Below are 27263 nucleotides of genomic sequence, written 5' to 3'. Positions count from 1 at the left end.
GTTGAAAATCCGTCCCACCTTCGTCGGCTGGACCTCGTCCCATAAATTAATGAGATCTGGTCGTCCCAACAAAAATAGGCTTTGAGGTTAATCTCTTCGTTTCTCCCTACCCGGGAGAAGTTTAATCAGTCAAAAAAAAAAGAAAAAACTGACTGATATATCTGAATAAGCTTCTTTTGAGGCAGGAGCCCGTCTCAAAAGCAGGCACAGGCTAAGTCACCCTTCCCGGAAGTCTGAATAAAAATTATTGAAAAAAAAAAAAAATGAAAAAAAAAAAAAGGAAGTAACTCGTTATTTTTAATGAGTTACTTTTAATTCGTTACAATTTTAAATAACGAGTGGGTAATTCCATTACATTTGGCAAGTAACGGAATGAATAGTAATTTCCCTACTTTTCAGCTTCAACTTTAACGTTTCCACGTTAGGTTGGACGTTACTTGGGGGCGGGAACAAGGGGAAGTCAGCTCCTGGCTGTGATTGGTTAACACAAGACATGTGCCTCACACTGATTGGACCTCTGCGCAGACTGTCTCTTCCCTCGTGATCTGTGTTAGGAGGCACGATAGAAGAGATGAATAGGCAGGGGGAGCCTGCTAGCGTCTGACTCTGAGAGGAAAAAATGGACGCTGGAGGAAAAAGCCAGGGCAAGGAAGGCAGAATGGCGAAGAGCTGTGGAGGTGAGTGACGATGATTTGTGTGTGTGTGTGTGCCCCGGTGTGTGTGTTTTCGGCTGGAGTCTCTGGTTTTGGGGGGAGGGGGCTCCGGCTCTCTGGCTACCACCCCTTACTCTCTGGACTCTCCACTTCAATTTTTTTTAAAAAAAGTTTCTAGGTGGTCTAATTCCCGAGATATACACCAAAACGTAAACCCCCCCTGCACAACTTTTTTTTAAACAGATTATGTTCTAGTTACAACTCCCATCAGCCCAATCCAGTGGCCATGCTGGCTGGGGCTGATGGGAGTTGTATTTTAAAGTAACTTTTCAAAGCTCTGGCTGCAACCCTGCCCTTTCATGATTGTGAGTAAAGTGCAGACTTGTGTTTGTGTTGTAAATCTCTCTCCCTCCAACCCTATTTTTAAAGAAATTAGGCAGGGTTTATCACAGTTTTTATTATGTAGGAAACTAATACTCATTTTTTTAAAAAATGAATGAAGTTTATTTATTTTTATTATTTTATTTATATCCCACCCTTCCTCCCAGTAGGAGCCCAGGGCAGCAAACAAAAGCACTAAAAACACTTTAAAAATCATAAAAACAGACTTTAAAATATATTAAAACAAAACATCTTTAAAAACATTTTTAAAAGCTTTAAAAACATTTTTTTAAGAAAAAGTTTAAAAACATATTAAAAAGCAATTTCAACACAGACGCAGACTGGGATAAGCTCTCAACTTAAAGGACTTGTTAAAAGAACAAGTTCCTTATCACTTGAGGCTGCAGTTTTCCCTGGTTGAGTAAGCCCCATTGAATACATTGGGACTTGCTTCTGAGTAAACAAACATAGGATTGCACTATAAATATCTTTACAGGTTATATAAATAAACATATTTGATAGTCATGCTTATATAAATATTTTCATAGAATCATAGAATAGTAGAGTTGGAAGGGGCCTATAAGGCCATCAAGTCCAACCCCCTGCTCAATGCAGGAATCCAAATCAAAGCATTCCCGACAGATGGCTGTCCAGCTGCCTCTTGAATGCCTCCAGTGTCGGAGATCCCACTACCTCTCTAGTAATTAGTTCCATTGTTGTATGGCTCTAACAGTTAGGAAGCTTTTCCTGATGTCCAGTCAAAATCTGGCTTCTTGCAACTTGAGCCCATTATTCTGTGTCCTGCACTCTGGGATCATTGAGAAGAGATCCCGGCCCTCCTCTGTGTGGCAACCTTTCAAATACTTGAAGAGTGCTATCATATCTCCCCTCAGTCTTCTCTTCTCCAGGTTAAATATGCCCAGTTCCTTCAGTCTCTCCTCATAGGGCGTTGTTTCCAGTCCCCTGATCATCCTTGTTGCCCTCTTTTGAACCTGTTCCAGTTTGTCTATATCCTTCTTGAAGTGCAGAGACCAGAACTGGACACAGCACTCAAGATGAGGCCTAACCAGTGCTGAATAGAGGGGAACTAATACTTCACATGATTTGGACACTATACTTCTGTTAATGCAGCCTGATATAGCATTTGCCTTTTTTGCAGCCACATCACACTGTTGGCTCATATTCAGCTTGTGATCAACAACAATTCCAAGATCCTTCTTGCATGTCGTACTGCTGAGCCAAGTATCCCCCATCTTATAACTGTGCATTTGGTTTCTTTTTCCTAAGTGTAGAACTTTTACTTCCACCCAGTTTTGTCATGCTGTGTCCCTATAAGTATCCAATTGCATACTATGGTTGTACAATACTTCCTTTACATTTGAAGTATGCCTTGGGGTAGTCATGGTTCTCCATTGTTTTCATCCTGAGGGGCAGATAGGCTGAGAAATGGTGAGTAGCCCATGGTCACCCACTACACTTTATAGCTTATTTTCATTTTGAAAAATTAATTAAAACAATTTACATGCAGGCAAAATTTATTAAGCTGATTCACACAATATGTGTAAAGCACATCCAACTCGCATTTAAGGTGCATGACTTCCCCTAAAGAATTCTGGGAAGTGTCATTTCCCCCTCACAGTTATAGTTCTCACCACTCTTAACAAACTGCAGTTCCCATGATTCTGTGGTGGGATTCATGTGCTTCAAATGGGTGTTGAATGTGCTTAAAGGAATGGTGTGGATCTGCCCTAGGTATGATGTTCATTCAAGAGTGAATTGAAAAGAACAATTTCTTACTCTTACTCATTTTTCAGACCTCTTTCTGAAGTAAAGGGTCAAATCTGTAAAAACATTTGGAGCAGCCACATTAAAAGATAAGGGCAGGGTATTCCAGGCAGGGGGTTGCCAACCCTGCTTGGATATGGATGTCTTTGCAGAAGAACCCTAGTCAAGGTTTACCAACAGCACAGTCCAAACTATATCTACTTAGAAGTCAGTCCTGTTGAGTTCTATGGGGCTTAATCCCTTAGTAAGTGTGTTTAGAATTGCAGCCTTCAGGAGCCTCCATCTTTACTCCCCAAAGCTCCCATCTAACATCTCCACAACACTAGGCTCCTTTGTCTCTGCTGTGGCCTTCTGGTGACTGCCCTAGCCTGAAGGCACTTAACCCTTCTTACTGAAAGCAAGTAGGCTAGATTAAATGTTCCCTACCCAGGCTCATATATATAATATATAAATGGCATTTTGTCAAAAGTATTTTTGTCTACATTTTATACCTCATCCTTGGTTTTCCAAGCTTGGCATGGAATGCTTCTCATACAGAATTAATTTGAAATGCTGCATATTTATTATCATAATCATATTCAAAATAAAAAATATATGTACCGCCTTCAAGTTGATTCCAACTTATGGTGACCCTATGAATAGGGTTTTCATGAGGCTGAGAGGCAGTGACTGGCCCAGTGAGCTTCATGGCTATGTGGGGATTTGAACCCTAGTCTCATTTTGTTCTCACAACAACCCTGTGAAATAGTAGGTTAGACTGGCCCAGGCAGGGTTATTCAGTGAGCAAATAGGATCTCTTTTAATTGTGCTATCGACCTGCTTACTTCCACTCTGACTGGGGCATCTTGCAGCATGGGGAAGAGATGGGGTTACATCACAGCTGAAGTTCACCCATATAGGAGCATTATCTCTTGTTTATTACAGAGACGCCTGTTGCAGGTTTTGCTGCTGAGAGCAGCAGTCAGTTAGTGCGGCCACTTGAGCCACAGCTTGTTGATCCTGAGGAGGCAAAACTAAAAAGTGAGGTTCAGAAAGGAGGCCCTGTCCACGAGGAGGAGGAGGGCATGAAGCAGTGCCAGTTGCCCACAGCCACATCTGCAGAACAGCAAGTACCATGGTTTGGTTTTGAGAAAGCTTGTACATTTGTGAGCCAGAGTGGGAAAAATGTTGTTGTAAGATGCAATTACTGCCTTCCAAGGATCAAAAATCTGAGATCAGCTGTTTCCTCCTCATCCAATGTGAAGAAACATTTTGAGGTAAGCCTTTGTCATGCTGGTCCTCAAAGAGTGTCCATTGTCTATGTTTAAATTGTGAAGTTCCTCTTCCATTTTTTCTTGGATTCATGCTTTGTTCTTCTTCCTCAGAGGGCACACCCTGAGAAGCTGAGAGCAATTGAAGAAGCAATAAAGGCAAGGAGACGTGGCCTTCCTGAACCAATGCATGACACCCCTCCTCCCAAAATGCTGAAGCAGCAGCAGACAACCCTTGAGAGGTGGGGATCTGGCAGGGATCTGCTTCTTCTGGCAGCCTGCGTACACCCTCGCTTCAAACTAGATCGACTGGAATCGTGTCAGGCCACCACCCATACCAACAAGTAAGAACATTAGGGAAGCCCTTTGGGTGGATTACTCCAAGGGAAATGTTGTCTCAAGGGAGGCATCAGAGGGCTTAAGGTGGTAGGCAGGGGCTGGGCCTTTTCTTCCTGGGGCTCCTCATCACAACCTTGGGTTGCTGCAGGTAATCCTTAAGGGTCTGCTGTGCTGCCCCATGAGTGTGGTGACTTGGTCACCTTCCTACCTTCCATGTCATCATCCACAGGCTCAGGCTGGACCCTGAACCAGGGGACATGACAAGCATCAGGAAATGAAGAGCAGATGATGGTTTCCTAACATATATGTGTTAACATATCCTCTCTCTTTCTTAGATACACAATGGAAGCCTTGTTGAAAGCTGAAATAAAGATGGGTGTACTTAATGAGGACAGTGATCAGTCTTCAGATAAAGACCAGGAAGGAGATGACTTAGAAGATGACTTCTTTAACTTTCTGCCCCAGGGCAAGAAGTCAGCAGTGGACACTGCTGAGGAGGAACTGGTGAGGTACCTGAGGTCTCCCAGCAGGGAAGTGTCATCACTCCATGGCTTTCCACGTGTGCTGCGGTGTTTTTTGCAGCACAACACAGGCATGCCTTCAAGCACCGCAGTAGAATGCCTGTTCAGTACTGGTGGCAACGTAATGACTGTAAAAAGACATTCCTTGTCTGACATGCTCTTTGAGCATCTTGTTCTTTTGAGACATAACAGAAACATATTATAAAAGCATTTCAAGTGTAAAATTTGATTTCAAGAGTTGGGGTATCTTCATTGCTTGGGGGGATGTGAGATTCTGTTATGCCATTATGTTAATCTTATGGATAAATTTTTTTTATTCTACTACCCCCTGTGTGTGTGTGTTTATTTTTAATATTGTTTTAGGCTTCTTAGATGTGCAGCAGCCAAGGCCAGCACCTTGTAGGAGTTTTTAAAAAAAAGTAACTGAAATGTAATTGTAGTGATTACTTTTGAGAAAAAGTCAAGTAATCAGTTACTTTCAGAGCAATTGCAATTGTAACGGTAATTACTACTTTTTTGGGCCAAGTAATTGTAACTGTAATTTATTACTTTTAAAAAGTAATCTTCCAAGCTCTGTTTCTTGTGCTTGAAGGGAGCCCAACCTGCTGAACAGGGATTGGATGCCAGAAGCCATTTTAGCCCTATCCTCATTTCAGAGACAGACATAGGTATATGCTGTAACTACTCCTATCCTTTTTCATGTTGTTGAAAATGTTAATAGCTAGTTGTTACTTGGGACAGTGAGTTAGAGCCAGCTAGTTTTCTCAATCATTCATAGACTGGAGAACAATTTTAATCTGAATCTATTAAAAAGTGACACTATCGGTAAAAAATAATGATAATGGTTTCTTCCCCCAGATTTATTTCCTGGAGCATCTGTGCACAAACTGAAGATGTTTCTGACTTTGCTGCTGTTCATTCTTGGGACACAGACTTCTATAGCACAGAAACCTGGTACTTCAGTATCCTTTTAAAAACATATCACATCATTTTTCATAGTCATAGTAATTTTAATAGTCATTCTTATAGTGTGATAGTAATTTAGACTGAAAGCTCCTTTGCAGTAGACATTTGGTGGTTTATTTTGGAGCAGAGTTGAATGTGAAACTCCATGTGTGTTGATGACATTATCATCGTTATTGTTAGTATTAAATCATTTTTCGTGAGACAAGGATTCAGGGGTTTGATCCTGTGACAGAAGTAGACAAACCTAAGCTGCCTTTGTTTGTTTGTTGTGTAAATTAGGACAAAGTGTGATCACAGGGAAATATAATAGATGCTGTATAGTTCTATGCATTTATTAATTTAAGGTATTTTTACATTGCCCTTCGGTCATATTTCCAAAGCAGTTTACAAGAAAGAATGAAACCATTTCAGTGTAAATAAAAACAAAGCTTAATAAACTGAGGTCACAAGTTCAATATATATTTATATATATATGACATTAGAGAACATTAACAAATAAAAGAAAATTTATTATAACTATTTATTTTATTTATTTATTTAAAATATTTCTATCCCGCCCTTCTACCCTATAATAGGACACTCAGGGCAGCTTACAAAAATAAAATATGTATACATATACATATACATATATATAGGGATTGGTACTAAAGAGACTACAAAGGTAAAATGTAATGCAGAAGGCATAAAATCAGTGTCAGGCTCTACCTTCAGTCCCTCCAGAACAAGATCGTTTTCAGAAGTCTCTGGAAAACCAACAGGGAGGGAGCAGAGCGAACTTCTTGGGGTAGGGTGTTCCAAAGCTTGGGGGCCAGAGCTGAAAAAGCTCTCTCCCACGTGCCTGTCAATCTAACATCTTTCACTCCAGGCACGCAGAGGAGACCAGAGGCAGATGATCTTAAATCCCGGGCAGGTACATATGGGCGTAAGCGGTCCCTCAGGTACATTGGTCCAAGGCCATTTAGGGCTTTAAAGGTCAGAACCAGCACTTTGAATTGGGCCCGGAAACAAACTGGGAGCCGGTGGAGTCGATAAAGCACAGGGGAGATATGCTCCCTGCACCGTGCTCCAGTTAACATTCTGGCTGCTGCATTTTGAACCAACTGCAATTTCTGAACCTTTTTCAAAGGCAGCCCCACAAAGAGTGTGTTACAGTAATCAAGCCTCGATGTCACCATGCATGTGTCACTGTGGCCAAGTCAATTGCCTCCAGGAATGGACGCAGCTGGTAGACCAGTTTGAGTTGGCCAAAAGCACTCCTGGCTACTGCAGCCACCTGATAGTCAAGGAGCAAGGCAGGATCCAGGAGGACTCCCAAACTGCCGACCTGCTCCTTCAAGGGGAGTGCAACCCCATTGGAATAGGTTGCAACCCCATCCCTGATGCAGTTTTTCCCTTGACCAGCAGTACTTTTGTCTTGTCTGGATTACTATATAATTTGCATATCCCCCCTGCGTATATTTAGCTAAACAGTTCCACTTTATATTTATTGTCTGTGTATAACAGTGATAAGCTTATGCACTAACTTTTCATTTTCCGCTTTTGCAGCTTCTGAGTCTACAGATGTTGTCCTTTTGATTGACAGCTCTAATGCCCTTGGGAGAAGGGCTTTTCCCTCAGTGAAATCTTTTGTTAACAGAATCATCAGCAGTCTCCCAATAGGCCCAAACAAGTATCGTGTTGCACTTGTGCAATACAGTGATGATGTGCACATTGAATTCCAGTTGGATGACCATAAAGCCAAGAACCCCATGTTGAACCACCTCAAAAAGAGCTTTTTATTCAGAGGTGGACCTTTAAGAACAGGGAATGCCCTGCAAAAAGTCCATGAGACTTTTTTCAAAATACCAAGAAAAGACAGAAACCAAATTGTGGTGGTAACAACTTCGGGAGAGTCAGATGATGATGTTGAAGAACCTGCAAAAAGATTGCACGGTGATGGAATAAAAATCATAGCTTTAGGAACGCAGGTTGCACCTCTTCAAGAGGTGCAATCAGTGGCTACACACCCATTCTACTATCATTTTGATACACCAAAGGAACTCCTAATGTTTTCTCAAAACATGTCTGAAGTCATTGGAGCTGCTATTCAAATGGACAGTAGGACAGACCTCACAACGCCTGCTCCGCCAAGTGTAAAAGACAGAGTTCGTAATAAAACCGCAGAAGGTAAAGAAAACAATATAGTAGAATCTCAAAAACATGGGCTGTTTAGTTAGTCAGAAAGCCCCCTCAAAACATCCTCAGGGCCAAACCAAATGATACATTAAAGGCATAAATACATATAATGTGTCATGTTAGTATTTTAAAAAATAAGCTGCAAGCAGGGGGATAATGATTTTGGCTGCACCATGTATGTGGGGGAAGAAGTTAAACTTTTCTTCCTGCACTGTGGTTGAAAATTGCCCCCAAGCTGTTTCTCCTGGGAGAAAAAGTGCAATTAACACCAATGGCAGATTCCTTCCTGTAGCAAAAAGCAGTGCTCGCTCTCGCTCTCTTTCTGTGTGTGTGTGTGTGAGTGAGTGAGTGAGTGAGTGAGTGAGTGAGTGAGTGAGTGAGAGAGAGAGAGAGAGAGAGAGAGAGAGAGAGAGAGAGAGAGAGAGAGAGAGAGAGAGTTAAACACTTCCCCATAGGTAAAAAAAATGATATTAACTGCACCCATACATTTATTTAACTTGTCATCTATTTATTTAACTTATATCACATCTGCCAGATCTGCTCCTAGGGGTCACCAACCCTTTTGGGCCAGTAAGCACATTTGGAATTTTGGAAAAAGTGCTGTGGGTACCAGTCACAAAGCAGCTGCTGTGGGAGCATGGCATATCACAAAATAACTGCTGCAAGGATGTGGCACAACACAAAATGGCAGCCATAGGGGCAGCGCACAAGGCTGCAACATCTAAAATAGCAGAAAATGAGTCAAGGCCACAAGATGGTGTTGGAATGCCCCCCAATGGCCACTTCACCAATGGGGAGAAAGGCACCTACATCAGCTACTGCCATGCTCACTCAGAGAGAACCTCTTTGTACTGCTCCTTTGTTCAGAACAGATGGGAGGGTGGCCATCCAAACCTGGCATCCTAAGAAAAGTGGGCATGTATAAGGGGGTAGTGCTTGATGTAGGAAAGGCTGAGTACATGAACACAGGAACTGAGTAGGAACTGGGCACCATAAAAAGTTCTTGTGGGCATCTGGCACCTGTAGGTGCCAGGTTGGCAACCCCTGTGTTTCTGTGTGGGTTCCTGTGCAGTGGCTGCTGAATCCATGCCCAAATAGGTATCAGGTTGACATGGCCACATCATTAGCAAGCCTGTTATGAACTGAATGTGAAAAAGCTAAAACATCTTCTTTCTGTATATGGAAAACAATCCTCTTTTTGTATATGTTTTGCCAATTATCTGTTAAAACGTAGAAACAGAGAGAAACAATATTTGACTTACAAGAGGAACAGAAGCAACTTAACAGAATAACAGCTCAATTACTGATCAGCTTGGCCAGAATTGCCAAGGTCTTTTTGTCGTGCTGTAGACCCAAGCCCACAGCCTCTCTCTCAGACTTTGCATCCCAAAGTGAAAGTGTTTTCTTCTATATCTCTTTGCATAGCCTGCTAGCCTGAGGCTTCCTAGACTTGCCTCTTTAAAAGGCAGTACACAACTCACTTAGCTCTTCCTTAGAAGACCAGAAGCAATGCTTCAGTGACACTGATCTCACTGATACAAGGTTGACTGAGGGGGGCTTTGAACATTACGGCATATGGTGAAAAGCAGATTCATGATTCAGAACCCTTTCTCACACATTAGCTTGGAAATGTGACTGTGTCCCAGAGCTTGGAAAAGATACTTTTTAAAGTTACAACTTCCATCAGCCCCAGCCAGCATGGCCACTGGACTGGGCTGATGGGAGTTGTAGTTCAAAAAGGTAACTTTTCCAAGCTCTGCTCTGTCCAATAGTCTGGTCACCACTGACTAAATCCAGCTCTTTGTTGCCATCAGGATGCTAATTAACAGAACAGGAGTGGGTTGTTTTTTGGATGCATTATTAAAACACAGGCAAGATGCCTATCTATTTTTATTATATTAAAAGAGAAATAAAACCGGCACTTTTAAAACAATTCTACATTGTAAAACTACATGTTACAATCTGCAAAAATGGCCCTACAGTTGGGCCGTGGTTGAGTGAGTTCTGGTCTCAAATTCCATTCCCGGTTCCCCAATTGCTTTGCACTATCTTCCTTTCCCTTGATCAGTATTTCCTTCAGCAATCCTTTCAGATTCCCGTTTCCTCCACCACATTCTGTTGACCTCTCCTTCCTTCCTTTGTGCCTCACTCCACCAGTTGTTCTTGCCTCACTGTCCTGCTCTTGGTTCCTTCTTCCTCCATTCCTCCTTCCTTGAATCCCTTTGCTTCATCCTATCCTTATCATTGTCTCTTTCCCTCTTCGCTGCAGTCCTGCTCAGCTGTAGACAATTCCTATGGCTCGTTGCTATACAAGTTCTCAAAGCAGTTCAGGAGAAGAAGGTGAGTATGCAGGCTAATGATTGTAGAACATTATGTATGCACTTGAAAAACTTTATTAAAGGGCACGATGACTAATATTGTGTTATTTTATTTCCTTCTAGCTGCAGTGTGCCTTGGTGATTCCATTGCGGACATTGTATTTGTGGTGGATGAAGGTGTTTCTCGCGCAAACTCTGAATATATCAGAACATTCTTGCAAGACACAGTAAACTCTCTCGATGTGAATGAAGCATGCGTAAGAATTGGCCTAGTGACATACAGCACTGAGCCAAAAGTATTGACTTTTCTGGGAGATGAAACAGAGAAAAATGATCTTCTGCGGAAAATTCAGAGCTTTTCCGCTAAAGAAGGGAAAGCTAATTTGGGTGCTGCCATTAATATTACTACAAAGAGTGTTTTTTCCAGAAGCAGAAAGACTCAAGGAGCAGAACAAGTAGCCACCATCATCACCCACAGACCCTCAGATGATGATATAAGAGGTGCAGCTACTCTCATTAGCAGGGCTGGTGTGACAGTATTTGCCATAGGCATTGAAAGAGCAGATGCCAATCAGTTAACACAGATAGTATCACATCCACCAGTACAGAATATTATGAAATTGACCAGATTCTCTGACCTGCCAAGTCTGGCCACCATTTTTCAAAAAAAGCTTTTCAATGAAATAGAATACAAGCTCTATGTCCAATCTGAAAGACGAGCACAGCTCAAATCAGGTAAAGCTATTGATATAATGCAGTGAGCACAGTCCCTGCTTCAGTCTTTCTGATCTTTGTTTTTGTTTTTTGCAGGCTACTCAGGTCTAACAACAATCTATGTACATATTTTCTTTTTTAACTTCTTAACACATAGAAGGATCTTGCCGCTGCCATGAATTTTGTAGCTAGCCTTAGGCAAGCCACATTCTTTCAGTCTTAGTCTTCCCATCTGCTGCATGTGGCATAATAATACTGACTTTCCTTACAGGGTTGTTGTAAGCTTTGCAACTACATAATTCATGTGAAGTATACAAATATAATCATAATCTTGGTCTTTTTCTGCAAAGTGCCCTTTCTCCATTGCTCCCATCACCAAAGTTGCCCCATGCATGCTCTAAGAGGCCAGAGGGATATAGCCCTCTGTTTTGAGCCCTCTAATCGAAGTTATGGGCTCCCTGTTATATATACTGCTGTGGGTGTCCTATGCTGGATGCATAATTAGTCAGGATCCTCTGCTTGGTCATGGCTACAAGGGCAGAGCAGAGAAAGTTCAGGGCACTGGCTTTTTAGCTTTCAATTGAGTTCGGTGAGAGTATTTTGACTTGCACCTCCTCTGTGGAGAGCATAATGTGAGCCTGGCATAAAGGGTGGAAGTGTAAAAGAGTTGTGTAAAAGAGTTGAGGATTCTGACTGAGTCCCACTGCTTACCCAACACTTTTCTGCTTCCTCCGCCAGCAAGTGTTGGGTTATGCCAACATAATGTAACACTTGCTCTGGTTTCTTGAGCCAGCAAATGTCCAAGATCTGCCAGTGTGTGGGACTTTTTTTGGAATTTTAAGGCTCTCTAACTGGCATAAATCGAGCATAGGATTATATTGTCAATTTACTACTCAGTTTACTAGTTTGCAGATTATACATTTGGATGACCTGCCTGAGAAAATGTTTGGGCCACTTAACAGTTCTATTTATTTACTTCCTAATAAGATCCCTCTTCAGCATCATACTGAAGTTAATTACTAACGTTCTACTCACCAGACTTTTTATACCAAAAGCTCTGTCTGTTTCTGGCTATCTACCTGCACGGCTTTCAATACATTAATGCAAGTTCAGTGCTTATCTTTTGGATCTGTCATGGGGATGGGAAACTGGTGGCCCTCCAAATGTTGCCTAACGACAACTCCTATCATGCTTGTCCATCGACCATGCTTGCTGAAACTGATGGGACTTTGAGCCCAACAATATCTGAAGGGCTACAGATCCCCCCTCCTCCACCATCCTGTTGAGACCTTCTGACATATAAAATCTCTATATTGTTGTAGGATGTGTGGAAACAGAAAAGGCTGATATTTATTTTCTCATTGACGATTCTTCAAGCATTCATGAGACTGAGTTCAACAAAATGAAGATTTTTCTGAAGGAATTTATTAAGCTGTTTACTCTAGGACCTGATCATGTTCGGTTTGGAGTTGTGAAATATTCAAATTTTCCTAAATTACAAATTGAACTTGGTTGTCACACCACACACATCAATTTAGAAAAAGACATTAATAATATCAAACAGACAGCGGGAGATGAAACGCGTACTGGAGATGCTCTAAAGTTCATGCAGCCATTGTTTGAAGAGGCGAGAAAACAGCGTGATGGCAAAGTGCCCTGCTATCTCATTGTGCTGACAGATGGAGAAGCACTGGACAGTGTGAAGGTACCCGCTGAAATGCTGAGGAATGCAAAGATCAATGTTTATGCCATTGGAGTGAAAGATGCTAATAGAAAAGAGTTGCTTGAGATCACAGGCTCAGAGTCAAGGGTTTACTTTGTGCAACAGTTTGACTTCTTGGAAAAAATTAAAAACAATGTTGTTCGAGACTTATGCAATGAAAAAGGTAAAAAGAAATTCCCCTCGTAATTCTTTCTGTAAACAGACTCTCAGAGATCATGGCTGCCAAGCAAACACCCAAGGCCTTACCTCAATGTTTTCATGAATATTTATTGATTACAGAGCTTATTCTCAGGTTGAAACATCTAGGTACTACAAAGGAAGTGCAGGGTTCCAAAGCTGGTATTCCCTTCAGAAAGCTAATGCTATGGTGAAGGGGACAGAATATGATCTGAAGATACATGAGTCCACCACCTTACTGAAGCTAAGTAGGTCTGGGTCTGATCAATGCCTGGATGGGTGATGGTTGGGAATCACCTAAACACTGCCTTGCATTAAATGATGGCAGAAAGGTGGGATATAAATGTAAGAAAACAAATTTCAGGAAAAAATTGGCAAGGGTGAGAGGAAGTTTCATCTTTCCCCTACTCACTGATCCTTCTGTATAAATGCTTCCCAGATTTTTTTGTTCCCCCAACTGATTTCCAAAATGGGAAGGCATGTTGGAAGAAAATGGGGGGGGCGGCTTTGCCGAGATTAAACAATCCTCCCTCCTACCAACCCTCTTTACATTTCTGTTATCTCAGAAAACTTCTGCTCTCAGCTAGGATGGAGAGTTGAGAAGGAATAAGTGAATACTGGTTTTCCTCTACTGTCTCTTTTCAGAAAGGTAATAAACAATAGTGGATTCCAATTAGAAGCACAGAGTAAAATTAGGGAATTACTGGGAAAACAGGATAGGGCTGGTTCAAACCTGATATTGTTCCTGTACTGATGTATGCAGGGATAGGAAAAACATATGCACTTTTCATCACTACCATCCTATCCCCCTGCATATATATGTGGTGGGAAAGTTAACTTGGCTATATGATGTTAAGTAGCCACATCTGAGTTATCCACACATGGTGGTGAATGCACTTTATCTATAGATTATTCTTCTGTAGACCAATCTATAAAAGTTGGAGAAGTGAGGAGAGATTTTTCTGTAGAATGAGGTATGTCAATCATTTTGAAGTGTTAAAGAATTGACTAAATATCTCAATGGATATATTGATGAATTAACCAATTATGATATGTATTATAGTATGTGTGTGTGTGTGTTCAGGTATTATTTTGAGGCTATGTACCCTCTGTATAAATAATCATGGATACAATCCATTCAAAAAGCTGTCCTATTTTTAAGTCCTATTGATAGGAGATTTACACCATAAGCAGAGGGATTTCAAAATAGTGATGTGTGAATTGATCCCATAGCTACTTATAATTGAGCATCTGTTCTTGAGTCCAGAGTTATAAACCAGGATTAACACTTTCCTGTATTCCCATATTTTCTGACTTTTTGTGCATGCACATCACCAAAATGCATCTTGGTGATATGCCATGCTTGATCTTCACCCTGAAATGTCTAAATGGCTCTGGGTTGTAGACATTTCTTTCTGAAACCCTATAATTAGATATAGTGAGGTGGCCACCTCAGGCAGCTGATTTTGGGTGTCTCAAAAGGGCAAAAAAGTTAGTGAATTAATTTACTAGCAGAAGCAGCTTGCTGGGTGGGGCAGAGCCGCTACACTAATTTCCAAGCAGGCTGGTTGTTGTTGCTTATTGGGAGTGGCAGGGAGGTCGACAGAGTGCAAACATACCAGCAGAGCCTGTTACTCTGCCTGTTGCATTTGCATTTGCACCAACCTTTCTGCTACCTTGCTCCTCTCTCTCCTGGTAAGCAAGTGACCCACCTGCTGGTACGCAAGTGTAACAGCTGATCCCCACCTGGTGAGCCAGTTCTATTTATTATTACTTTATTATTATTGCAGCCCAGGAGGGAGAGATGTTCTTATGAGATTTCTTGCCTCAGGTGCCAAAATAACTTGGCTTCCGTCTGATACTATGCAACTTAACATGGGGAAGGAGGTGCTATTTCCTGCTCCACCTCTACTGAAACCACATAAAGAATGAATTTGGCCTAATTCAAGTGTATTTCTTTTAATCTGAGAAAAAAAATTTTCTCCTGCAGCCTGTAAGGAAATGAAAGCAGATGTCATGTTCCTAGTGGACAGCTCTGGTAGCATAAGCCCTGATGACTTTGCAAAAATGCAGATATTCATGATGGAACTTGTGAACAAATCTGACATTGGCCGAGACCAAATGTGTGTTGGTGCTGTCCAATTCAGTGGCACAACTGAAGAAAGCTTTCCCCTTAACAAGTACTCAACAAAAAGCAGTATCATTGAGGCTATTGGGAGTATGTCTCTCATAGGAACCACCACACTCACTGGAGCAGCGTTGCAATTTGTTTCTGATTATTTTGAGCCTGCCAAAGGGGGACGGTCTGCTGTCAACAAAGTTCTTATCCTGATCACAGATGGGGAAGCACAAGATGAAGTAAAAACTCCAGCCACAGCCCTGAGAGATAAAGGCATCACTATCTACTCAGTTGGAGTATTTAATGCCAATAAAACTCAGCTAGAAGAGATCAGTGGGAAACCCGAGAAAGTGTTTTATGTGGAAAACTTTGATATTCTGAAGCAGATACAAAATGACATCATGTTCGGTATATGTAATCCCGATGAGAGTAAGTACTGTTTATATTATTCTTGGGTACTTATGCACTCTGTGTTTGGGTGTTTTGTGACTGTAGAATGGCAAGTCTTTCAAATGCTGTCTTCCAGTAAAAAGATAATTTAAAATTGTTTCAGAGTATATAAGTCAAATTACATTTCATTATGCCCACATCCCACCAATTCTGTGGCAGTTTTGCTAGTGAGGTGTTTGTGTCTCAATATTTTCCCATCTACAATTGTTTTGTCTTATTCCAGCTCATTTATTGAAATATTTTTAATGTCCAATATGAAACAAAAAATCTAATTATCTCTTGTCATCCTCATCACAGCTTTGTTAAGTTGGATTGCTTACATTCCAATTTTATCACTGAGGCTGTCTAATACAGGAAGTGTCTGTGCTGATTTTCTATCTAGATTTCACGGATTCAGCCATAGCACTCTTCTAACTACTGCACATTTATTTTCCTGCATTTTCCTGTGATTATATGATCCTCCATGCCATCATTTACTGCACTGAAATAACATTTATGTATACAGATAGATGTGATTCTATCATGTACCATATCAATGAATCTTAAAGAATGGTTATTCACTTTTTTATTAAGAACATAAGAGCCTGCTGGATCAGGCCAGTGGTCCATCTAATCCAGCATCCTGTTCTCACAGTGGCCAATCTGATGCCCATTGGAAGTCCACAAGCAGGATCTGAGTACAAGAGCACTCTCCCCTCCTGCGGTTACCGGCAACTGGTTTTCAGAAGCATACTGCCTCTATTAAACTTAGCTTTGTTATTAAAAGTATTCAAAGGACTATGGAGTTAGTGGACTTCAAGTGAAGTAGCCATTGCATAAGCTAGTGCTATGTTATAACTTATGGGCTCCTTTATCTTTCTTCATGGAATAGAGTACAGAATCATATGCTGGAGACAGATTATGCTTTTTTTAGAGAGAGATCTGAGGACACTTTAATAAGGAAACTGTTGCAGTTGGTGAATTTAACCTGCAAATGGTGAACTCATCCCATAAGTTTTGCAGAATTTCAGAAACCTGTATTATCAGAAGAGACAGTGGGGCAAAAAGGTATACACTAGCCTTCCTCAACTGATGCTCCAGATGTTTTTGGGTTGTAGTCTAAAATATCTGGAGGGCATCAGGATGGTGAAAGCTGGTATACAACAACTGGCATACAGTAACTACTTTACTGTTCTTAGAAAGCCTTACATTGGACCAACTTTTTCTGGTGAAGGTGAACAAACTTCACCTATCATCAAGCGTGCTTTGTGGACTCTGGGTAAATATAGAATATAACATTAGCACCACCACAACTAAGCCATTCATAATTGCAATAATGAGAAATAGTGCATTCTTTACTTTGTAATATGAAGTGAATTTGCATTTTTAAGAGTAAAAAGGTATTTGAATATGAATAATTAATGATGATTGTATCTTCTGTCATTTGCTTTCCAGAATGCAAAAGGATAGAACATTTAGATATAGTATTTGTAATTGATAGTTCTGGCAGCATTGGTCTTGAAAATTATGGACTCATGAAGGACTTCATGATTGGCATAGTGAATAAATCTGATGTTGGCAGGGACCACGTTCAGTATGGAGCACTGAAATATTCTGATGATCCACAAACTCTGTTCTATCTTAATGAGCATAATACAAAATCAAAAGTCATTGAGGCTATCCAGGGTGACCAACATTTAGGGGGTAATACATACACAGCTGAGGCTCTTGAACATTCAGAACTTCTGTTCACCAAGAATCACGGCAGCCGGAAGCGCAGGGGTGTTCCCCAAATTCTTATGGTCATAACCGATGGCGAATCCCATGATAGAGAAAGACTTGATGAAGTGTCAAAGAGCATCAGGGCCAGTGGAGTTATTATCATTGCCATTGGGATAAAAGAAGCAAACCCTGATGAGCTTCTTACTATGGCTGGATCAAAAGAAAACCAGTACTATGTGGACACATTTGACGGACTAAAATACATATCCAAAATGTTATCAGATCATCTATGCAATACTTCAAACCCAGGTAAAGTACTGACTCACTCTTTTGCTGTGTTTATGCATTGTTCAGTAATAGGCACAGAAAATCTATCATAATATCTGTAGTGTTGGTAAATTTAGTGATCCCAGAGGCATTGGGGAAATGGGAGGATTGCCCAGGACAATTTCCCAGTTTCTCTCAAAAGATTGTTCTTTCAGTTTTAAAATAATGGGATGGGACTTAACCTGAGGATAATGTCACTATATCCATTTTTAATTATACTAGATCAGGGATAGAAACCTTTAGCCCTTCAAATGTCACTCCTGGCCATTGCTGAGGCTGATGGGAGTTGTAGTTCACCCTTTGTAGGGCCAAAGTTTCCCCAATCCTGTACTAGATATTAGTCCTTCCTATAGCCATGATCTCCTGTTTTTGATATCAGAGCTTCAGCTGTTTAGCCGTGTCCTATTCTAGTCAACAACAACAACAAACTTTTAGGAAGCATTACTTTCCTTCATTAGCTTTTCTTCTGAATATTCTTTTTATCACCTTTTATTCTTTTTCAACTTTGACTTTTTTATTTAACATTACATACTGCTTAATTGTGAAAAACCTCTAAGCAGTTTACAAAAAACATTAAAATTATAAATAATAATAAAAAGCTTTACATGATAATATTTTGAATCCCAATAAGTACAATCCAGTCACAGAATAATGAAAACATGACAGATCACAACATGGATTTATATACATGCAAAACAAAACGCATATTACCTCTTTTACTTAAGTGTGATGAAATAATTTCCCACTAGCCTTCCTGTGCCATCTTCATCAAGATCTATTAAAATGCAATAGAGATCTCTTTTTGTCTGCCAGCAGTTTGCCTCAGAAAGCTCCCACAAGAGCAAACTACATTTTGCATGGAGGTTACCTGTATCTTTAAAAAAAAAAAAGGTGAAAAAGCAGCTCAGAGATTGCATCTAGCTTCGTCTTCAGTATAGTACAAAAGGTGGAACCTTCTGAACATGGGTAACTTCATTGCAAACCCAATCCTTCTTGGAGGCTTATACTACCCTTATATCTGTGCACCCAAATGAGAGTGGGGGGGGAAGGGAGAGTGGATTTGGACTGTGAAACTGGTGGGCAATCACAGGTTTTCCAAAATAAAATAAAAATAAGATTCTGTACATAAAAGATATCAAGGAAAAGCCAAGCATAGAACCCATCACACTCTGATTTTCTTTGAGCAGAGAGGTTCTCTCTACCCCCTGCCCCATATTCAAAACCTGAAATCTCCTACTAGAATTTTGGAGGGGGGTTGATTGTTCTGCATGTCACTTTTCCAGAAGACACTGATTATATGTTACGTTGTTAGATAAGGCAAAATACTCATCCTATTGTGTCCATAGGTTTCAGAGCCAAGCAACCCTTTCTCTTTTTCTGCCTTCTTCTCTATTACAGTCCACCTTTTCTCAACAGAGATACTGTGCTCTGTGTAGCTTTATTTATGTACTGTGTAGTTTTAGTAATCTATTTAACACATATCTGTACTGCCCTTCATTTAAAATCCCAGGGTTGTTTGTAACACATAAATACCAACACAGTAAAAACAGACAATTAAAATCCAATCAATATAGTAAAAATGACAACAAGAGCAGTAGAGAATTGTCAATAGCTTGGTATCGATGACCAGCAAAGGCCTGGGGAAAAAATGTTCAGGAGACACTGAAAACACAGCAGAGTTGGTACCTACTTTATTTCAGGGAGGAGATGATCCCATAAGCTAGGCTCCACAGCAAAAAGGCCCTCCTCCTCCTGCTAGATGGAATTCCACAGGTTGCAGTGCAACCAGGAAAGCCTCACCCTGAGACCTCAACAACTGGGCAGTTCTGTATGTGCCAAGGGGTCCCTTCAGGTTGCTGTGTGGTTGCTGCTTCAAAGGTTTCTCCACGTTGGTTCTAGCCATGGGGTGTATCCGCTTTCTGTAGGTTTCATCCTTCCAAAGGAGCTGATTGTTAATTATTATGGGCAGTGGTGGAGTTTCATAATTTTAGACTTTGGATGAAATGGTTTCATAAGTCCTCCCTTTTTAGGTGCTAATGTGTGTTACTTCATTCACTTCAGAGCCAGTATTCCTTTGTTTGAGGGCTTTCCTGCTCATTCTGGTTAATGGGGCCCTAGACCTCTGCCCCAAAGTCCTGCCGTGACAGCATAATGATTATGGAAAATTCAGGAAAGTGGGGAATGGGGCCTCAGGTGATTCATGACAAGTAACCAGCTCTATATAATTAGAATAATCACAGAGGGAATTTTAAGGAGGGGGGTGGGGCTGTAGGAAGTGATCACCTGATAGTTCACCAACTTCAATCAGTAGAAATCCAGTGGGAGAAGAAATTCTTCAACAGTTTCTCAATATAGATCTATTATGATTAACAGTCTTAGTAGCACAGCTTCTCCCCCCATGCTCCAATTTTTTCATAGTGGTGGCAGCAGCAACTGTGTTGGCATGCTGGCCACCATTTTTCATCCTCCACAATGCCCTGTATCTAGTGTCATTTCAAGGCATTGTGGGAGGAAGATGATGGATGCCACAAAGAAATAGTGGAGAACATTTCGAGAAAATTCTGCAAAGTGGTTTAGCTCTGTTAAACTAGGATGTGTATATTAAATTACTGTAATGCATCATATATGACCTCAGCCTCTTTCAGAAACACTGCCATACTGCATGATGTCTTTCAACTCAAGATACACCTTGAGTATAGGTATGGTATCTCCATAATGTGAAGTGATTCACATAATTTAGGACCAAGAAAAGGCAGGTGGAACCGCCATAGCTCGGTGATGCGGTATACTTTTAAGGTTTTACCATGACCATTGACATCTCTTTTCAATACCTGGCTTTTGGTGGATTGGATAGCCTCCACAGAATGTTATCCTATGTGACTGTTGTTTTCCCTTTCTTTGCAATATTAATGTGAAACGTCTTTGTTTTAACGCGTTTTTTCTTATAGGATGTGTAATCCAAGCAGATCTTGTTTTCTTGATTGATGGATCCCGAAGTATACCCAAAGCTGACTTCAATAAGATGAAAGACTTTCTGAAAAAACTATTGGATTTGATTGATTATAATGACAAGATACAAGTTGGCATGGCCCAATTTAGCGACATGTATCAAGAAGAATTCAGTCTGGGTGCTTATCAGAACAAATCAGAACTGAAAGATAAAATCGTTAATGTTTTAATGATGGAAGGTGGTAATACTTTCATTGGAAAGGCTCTCAAAGAAGTGAAAGCCTTCTTCAACTCCACAAGACGCAGAATACCTAGAAATATCCTGTCAAAGTTGCTGGTAATCACAGATGGAGACTCAGATGACAGTGTTGAACAGCCAGCAGAGGATCTGAGAAATGAAGGTGTGGAGATTCATGTAATTGGAGTGGGAAAGATTAAACAGGGACAACTTTATCAGATCACTGACTCCTCAGATAGGATATACACAGTGGCTAACTTCAGTGAACTGTCGAATATTGTAAAACCCGTAACAGATGAAATGTGTAAAGATGATGTTACAGCAAGTAAGTTCATTTCAATAAAACCATTTTGGATCTTCTTTGTTTACCTATGTTTCTTTTTTCATAGATGTCTAATGTAAAACTGTATAAAAAGGAATTACGCGTCTGTAAATTAATTTCCCAAAAAGTTCATTCCCTTCTTTATTCAAATCTACTTTCTGTTTTTGTTCTTTCCTCCTTATTCGTTGCCACACTTGGGGCTCTTCACTGTTTCATTCTTTTTGCACAACCAAACTACCATAGCCTTCTCTTCATTGTCACATGAAGTCCATTGGCAACAATCCACAAAATCATGTGACTAGCTCTGCCAGCTAAGAAGGACTTTGATCCTCCCCATCTACAATGTATACCAAACTTTTTTTGCATTTTAGGAGAACTTAGGATGAAACTGTGGTTATATTTTGGATACATAATGAAAAGACATGATTCACTAGAAAAGACAATCATGCTGGGAAAAACAGAAGGGAGTAGAAAAAGAGGATGACAAAACAAGAGATGGATTGATTCCATAAAGGACGCCACAGACCTGAACTTACAAGATCTGAATAGGGCAGTTCACAACAGATGCTATTGGAGGTCACTGATTCATAGGGTTGACATAAGTCGTAATTGACTTGAAGGCACATAACAACAACAAGGAGAACTTTAAAAGTCTGCATTGTTATGTTGTGGGGCATGGCTGGTGGTGGCTCCTGTTATGAGGGAAGTCAATCTGACTGAGCATGTACGAGCTCTTTTGTGTGTCTAAAAGGACTCAGTTGGATCACTTCTGAATTCCTCATTTCATGTCTTCTTGTGACCTCTACATTTTTCCTCATCAACTCATTTCTGTTATGACAATGATTAGGTCTATAGAGACCCATAAGTTTCTAACACGTTGAGATTCTAGAAGTGCTCTCTGAGACAGGAATCAAGAGTTTAAAATAAAGGAAAGAGATTTGGATTTATCATTAGGGAGAAAATGCTATGGGCCCTTCCAGACTGGTGTTTTATTGTGGGTGTATTCTGCAACATGTTCTTGACACAATAATAGTGCATTTGTGGTGGATTTATTCTGCTTTAGTTTGTTCTGCAATGCTTCCCACATGCTATCACCTTATTGCTTAAGGGGCTATAGCACAACAAAAGTGGGACAAAAATAAACCAGAACAAAGTTATTGAATTTAAGCAGGAAGTTATAGGATACGGACTGCTTGGAGTGTGACCAGTGTGACCGCACCAAAACCTTTATAGGTGCAAACAGTACTGAAAGCAGTAGTGTGTGACCCTCCCAATAGTGTAACGAACACAAATAATCCTGAATGCCCAATGAAAAGGACGTCTGGAGGGGCCATCTCTATAAAGTAGTCCAGCAACAGAGCAAGATGCCTGGGGTTATTGTCAAATCTTTCTTCAAGGAAAGGCTGGACAGGGAGGGTTTAAGTATAGAATATCATATTTTTCAGATGGACTAGATGACCATACTGGTCTGCTCCAAGTTCTGAGGTTCTGAGGATGCCTCATAAATAGCAGGTTGTGCACAGGTGAATGAAAATCTTATTCTATTATGTAAGATGAAAAATGTCAAAGTTAAATGACAATATTCTATCTGATATTAGAAGTGGAGATTTATGTCAGATCAGTTTTGGATTTTATTATTCAAAGAATTTTGAATAAGGAATATTCAGAATACTGGAAGTATGAGCTTTTGACTCACATGAACTTATAGCACTTTGAATATTCAAGGACTGTCTCTCACCATATGAATCAACCAGGACACTGCAATAATCATTGGACGCCCTTCCTCATATGCCCCCTCCAAGTATCATTTTATACAGTGCATTTCAATGTACGTACAGTTGGCCAGTGAAATAAATTAAGGCAGACATTTATCCAGACCTAATAATATCACCTAATAAATCTAGTAGCAATCAATCTCAAGGGGTAAGTACAGGGCCAGTGCCAGGCGTGACTGGGCCCTTGGGTGCCAGCCTGCCCCAGGGGCCCTGCTCCTAGTCCCCCCCACAGACCGTGCGGGACCACTCCACCTACCTCTTCTCTCTTTCTGTGAATGCCCTGCACACTCAGCGTGCAGATTGCTGCCATCAACCAAGATGGCAGTGGAGGCTTCTCTAAGGGGCTGATGCCCTTGCCTCCATCTTTGTTAATGGCATGCATGCATGCTATGCTGAGTGCACTCACAAGTCTGCCACCAATCAAGATGGTGGTAGGGGCATTAGCCCCTTAGAGAAGCCTCTGCTGCCATCTTGGTTGATGGCAGCTGCGCGTGCAGCATGCAGGGCATTCACAAAAAGGAAGGAGAGGTAGATGGAGTGGGTGGGTGCCACAGGCCAGCATGGTCTGTATGGGCAGGGGCTGGGAGTTCAGTTTCTGTGATCTGTGGCAGGGTTGGGAGTTGACCCTGCCGAGGATCACGGAAGGGGAGCGCTACCTCCACGCCCTAAGGAAGGGCCCTACAGGGGCCTCTCTGGTCCACAGGGGTCCTCAGCCAGGGCCCGACCTAGCTGCCCTTTGGTGCTGGCCCTGGGTAAATAGTCCAGAGTTGTCGAGTTTGCTTTATTTTCAGCATGAATATGGTCCTTTACTGGTCTTTCTGTTTCTATCTTTTTGCAATGTTTACTTCCACAGTTAATTTCTGATATTTTTTTAATCTTTGTGTTTCCCTAAAACAGCATGTTTTGTGGATGTTGTTATGGGATTTGATATTTCATCTCAGAAGCCAGGGGACCTTCTTTTCAACCACCAGCGCCTTTTGGAGGCCTACCTTCCTAGTATTTTAAAAGACTTTACATCATATAGTACTGTGCATTGTAATAAAGGAACAAAAACCCAGTTCAGTGTGGCAAGTGCAATAGAAAATACAGACCCACCTTTATTGCCAGCTCTCCACGTCGACCATGAAAAAATTCTAGAGAAACTCAGGAAAGTTGTGATCAGCAGCCCATCATATCTCAATGTCAAGTTCTTGGACAACCTTTGGAATGCATTTGAAAACATATCTAGTAATCAAAACCGAAGCAAGGTAATTTATTATCATGTACAACAGATGGTATTTAAATACTGTATAATATGCAGAGCTTGGAAAAGTTACTTTTTTGAACTACCACTCCCATCAGCTCCAGCCAGCATGGCCACTGGATTGGGCTGATGGGAGTTGTAGTTCAAAAAAGTAACTTTTCCAAGCTCTGGAATATGATACAGCAAACCGACCAGTTAACCCACTGGAATAATCTTAATTTCCTTCACTGTGTATCTGCTTTGTAGTCCCATGTCAGTGTTAACTAGGGATGGTTGAATCTTCCATTTCAGTTTTTCGTGGTGTCTCATTCCAGTCTTAAGTTCCGTTCACCACATTTGTCCATCACTGTGCAATTTTTTTAAAATTGTAGTTTAGAGCACATTTCTAATACACATATTTTTATACAATTTTTCCTTATATACTCACTTTTGCAAGAAATTTCCCCTAATATAATGCATTTTGGTATATTGTTTTCATGAATACATGTATTTTCATGCACATTTCTCCCTAAAATACACATTTTTGTGCCATATTTTAACTAGAAAACTGCCTCACAAAGTTTGGGAAAGTGTGAATTTCAAAGGAAAGCTACATTTTGGTTTGTGTATTAAAATGCAAATGGAACCAAATTTCTCCTCCATCCCTAGTTTTACTTCATCTAAAAGAATTTCCATTCTCCAGATGTGTGATTATTCTTTCAGCCTAGATATCCATCAGACTATTTGATGAATGAGGGTGTATATCATATATCTTGTTGCTATTTTGATCCTATATTGTTGCTGTTTTAGTCTCACCTTCCTATTCTTTCTTTAGGTGTTACTTCTGTTCTCTGATGGCTTGGATGATGACAAAGAAGCACTTAAACGGAAATCTGAAGAATTTAGGAAAAAAGGTACCTTACAGAAAATCAGAATATGATAGTTTTAGTTCAAGTGAATTACTGCTATAACAAAGTGTTACGCAAGGTGACATATGCAGGATTCCCAGGAAGTCTGCTATCTTGGCACTAAGCAGAACTCAAACCCACTTAGCTTCAGCGCGGTTTCTGTATCATATGCCTTCAGCCCATACCCAGGGTAGTAGAGCTATTCAGTTTGAAATCCTGCAAGGACAAATTCCTTTACATTCTAGGACAAGAAATGGGGGACTCTCCAGGGTAATGATAACACGTTCTTATTAAGGGGCTGCTGTTAGTGGGCAGCACAGCAGGATGAATTCAACTTGCCATTCATCCCAAGCATTGGTGCTGCTGAAGCTATGTCAATACAAGCTATAGTTCACTGTCACAGCTATGTATATCTATACAAATAAATTCATTGTTTCTATCAGTGTGACCTACTTGGGGGGGGTGATTGGTGTGAATTGTCGGTGCTAATATGTCTGAACAAATTCAGAAAGTTGGAGAATTATTTTGCTTCCTTGGTCCCTAACTATGTGATGTCCATCTACTCCAGGCTAGAGTTGTAAAAGTGAGCAGTGAAAAATGATATATTCTTCATACTCTTCATTTTATTTACCATAATCTGAGTTAACCCTTCAGTGTAAGGAAATGAAAAACAAAATGACAAATAATAGTCTGAGAAAAAGAAATGTAAACATATTTATAATAATCAATGTTTCAAATAGGACTGGATGGAATACTAACAGTTGCCCTGGAAGGAGCCACCAACTTTGCAGATCTACTGTCTATTGAATTTGGAAAGGGATTTGGATATAATAATCAGTTAACTATCGGTACACAAAATATTGCCAGAAGACTGTTTGCATATGTGGTAAGTTTATAAGTTTAAGGAACAGTGGATTACATTTCAAGGCTTAAAGGTCCATCTCTTTTAGGGTTGCCAGGTCAGAATCATTCCAAAGCAACGAGGAGTGGCTAGCATCCAAACCAGAAAAAAAGGGGGGGGGCAAAAACCAAGATGCTAGAAAAAATAGGAATTTATTGTGTATTCAAACCTGACGCATTTCAGCCTATTGGTTTTTAGGCCTTCATCAGGGGCTATAAATAAAACAGCAGGGACAAATTTACTTACATGAACATGTAAAAACATACATATAAAATCTATAAATCAGTCTATGACTTACAGTGCAGGCTAACGAGAAGTTCAAATGAGCAGACCGCCTACAACAATATAAACGCCTCAAAGAACAGAACATTAGGCAAGCAACCAGAAATATGATGCCAGTGAAACCACTTATTTTTCTTATTACTAAATGACAACCATCTGGGGGTGGAAAACAAGGGACCATGGACGTTATAGCTGTGTCCCACTCCAACGATGATAGCTCTCCTGCTATCATGGAGAACGATGGTCTCGGGGAAGGAGAGCATCCAGCTGAGGAAGAGGGAAACGATCCCTTAGAAGGGACCCATTCCTTGGGGGATGAGCAGCTATCCTCTCGTGCCGAGGATATATCTCCAGGGGGTGGAGGGATCCTTGTAGTGGGTGATTCGATCATTAGAAACATAGACAGTGGGGTGTGTGATGGGCGTGTAGACCGCAAGGTGTTTTGCCTGCCTGGTGCGAAGGTTGCGGATATCGCCCGTCGTTTAGATAGTTTGGTAGACAGTGCTGGGAAGGAGTCAGTGGTCGTGGTGCACGTTGGCACCAACGACATGGGGAAATGCAGCCGTGAGGTCCTGGAAGCAAAATTTAGGTTGCTAGGTAGGATGCTGAAAGCCAGGACCTCCAAGGTGGCTTTCTCTGAAATGCTACCAGTTCCACGCGCAGGACCAGCCAGACAGGCCCAGCTTTGCAGTCTCAATGCGTGGATGAGACGATGGTGTCGGGTGGAAGGGTTTGGATTTGTTAGGCACTGGGGAACATTTTGGGACAAGCCGGGCCTGTACAAAAGGAATGGGCTCCACTTGAACCAGAATGGAACCAGACTGCTGGCACTTAAAATTAAAAAGGTAGCAGAGCAGCTTTTAAACTGACTGAGGGGGGAAACCCGACAGGAGCTGAGAAAGGTCCGGTTCGGAATAAACCTCCCCCCTGGGATAAAAACCAAAGAAATGATGAAATTTTAAAAGGGGTAGGCCTAGAAGTAGGCATTGTGAGAGCAGGGGCACAGGATATAAATTCAGAAGAGCAAAATTACCACAGGCCTAACCACAAGTGCCAAAGACACTTGA

General features: G+C 40.9%; 2 protein-coding genes across 5 annotated transcripts in view; both read left to right on the top strand.

The window, feature by feature from the left end:
* LOC133365555 (collagen alpha-6(VI) chain-like) overlaps positions 1-27263 on the top strand; it is a 106055-nt gene that overhangs the window by 13716 nt on the left and 65076 nt on the right. For 2 of the 4 annotated variants that reach the window (XM_061587623.1, XM_061587621.1), the window contains exons 2-11: positions 5788-5883; positions 7441-8061; positions 10512-11123; positions 12425-12988; positions 14993-15550; positions 17006-17581; positions 20548-21111; positions 23781-24130; positions 24941-25019; positions 25754-25899. In XM_061587623.1, coding sequence (XP_061443607.1) covers positions 5788-5883; positions 7441-8061; positions 10512-11123; positions 12425-12988; positions 14993-15550; positions 17006-17581; positions 20548-21111; positions 23781-24130; positions 24941-25019; positions 25754-25899 — 4166 coding nt within the window. Of the gene's footprint in view, positions 1-4873; positions 4913-5787; positions 5884-7440; positions 8062-10511; positions 11124-12424; positions 12989-14992; positions 15551-17005; positions 17582-20547; positions 21112-23780; positions 24131-24940; positions 25020-25753; positions 25900-27263 lie in introns of those variants that run through there. The other 2 variants (XM_061587622.1, XM_061587624.1) reach the window with 2 other exon arrangements.
* On the top strand, positions 339-5253 carry LOC133365556 (uncharacterized). Its single transcript, XM_061587625.1, has 4 exons — positions 339-677; positions 3744-4075; positions 4184-4413; positions 4744-5253. The coding sequence occupies exons 1-4, from the start codon at positions 620-622 to the stop codon at positions 5132-5134; spliced, it is 1011 nt and encodes a 336-aa protein (XP_061443609.1). The 5' UTR covers positions 339-619; the 3' UTR covers positions 5135-5253.

Source organism: Rhineura floridana, chromosome 10 (genome assembly GCF_030035675.1).
Source record: "Rhineura floridana isolate rRhiFlo1 chromosome 10, rRhiFlo1.hap2, whole genome shotgun sequence".
NCBI classification, from domain to species: Eukaryota; Metazoa; Chordata; class Lepidosauria; order Squamata; family Rhineuridae; genus Rhineura; species Rhineura floridana.
Note: the sequence above shows the minus strand (reverse complement) of the source record. Positions and strands in the feature narration are given on the sequence as shown.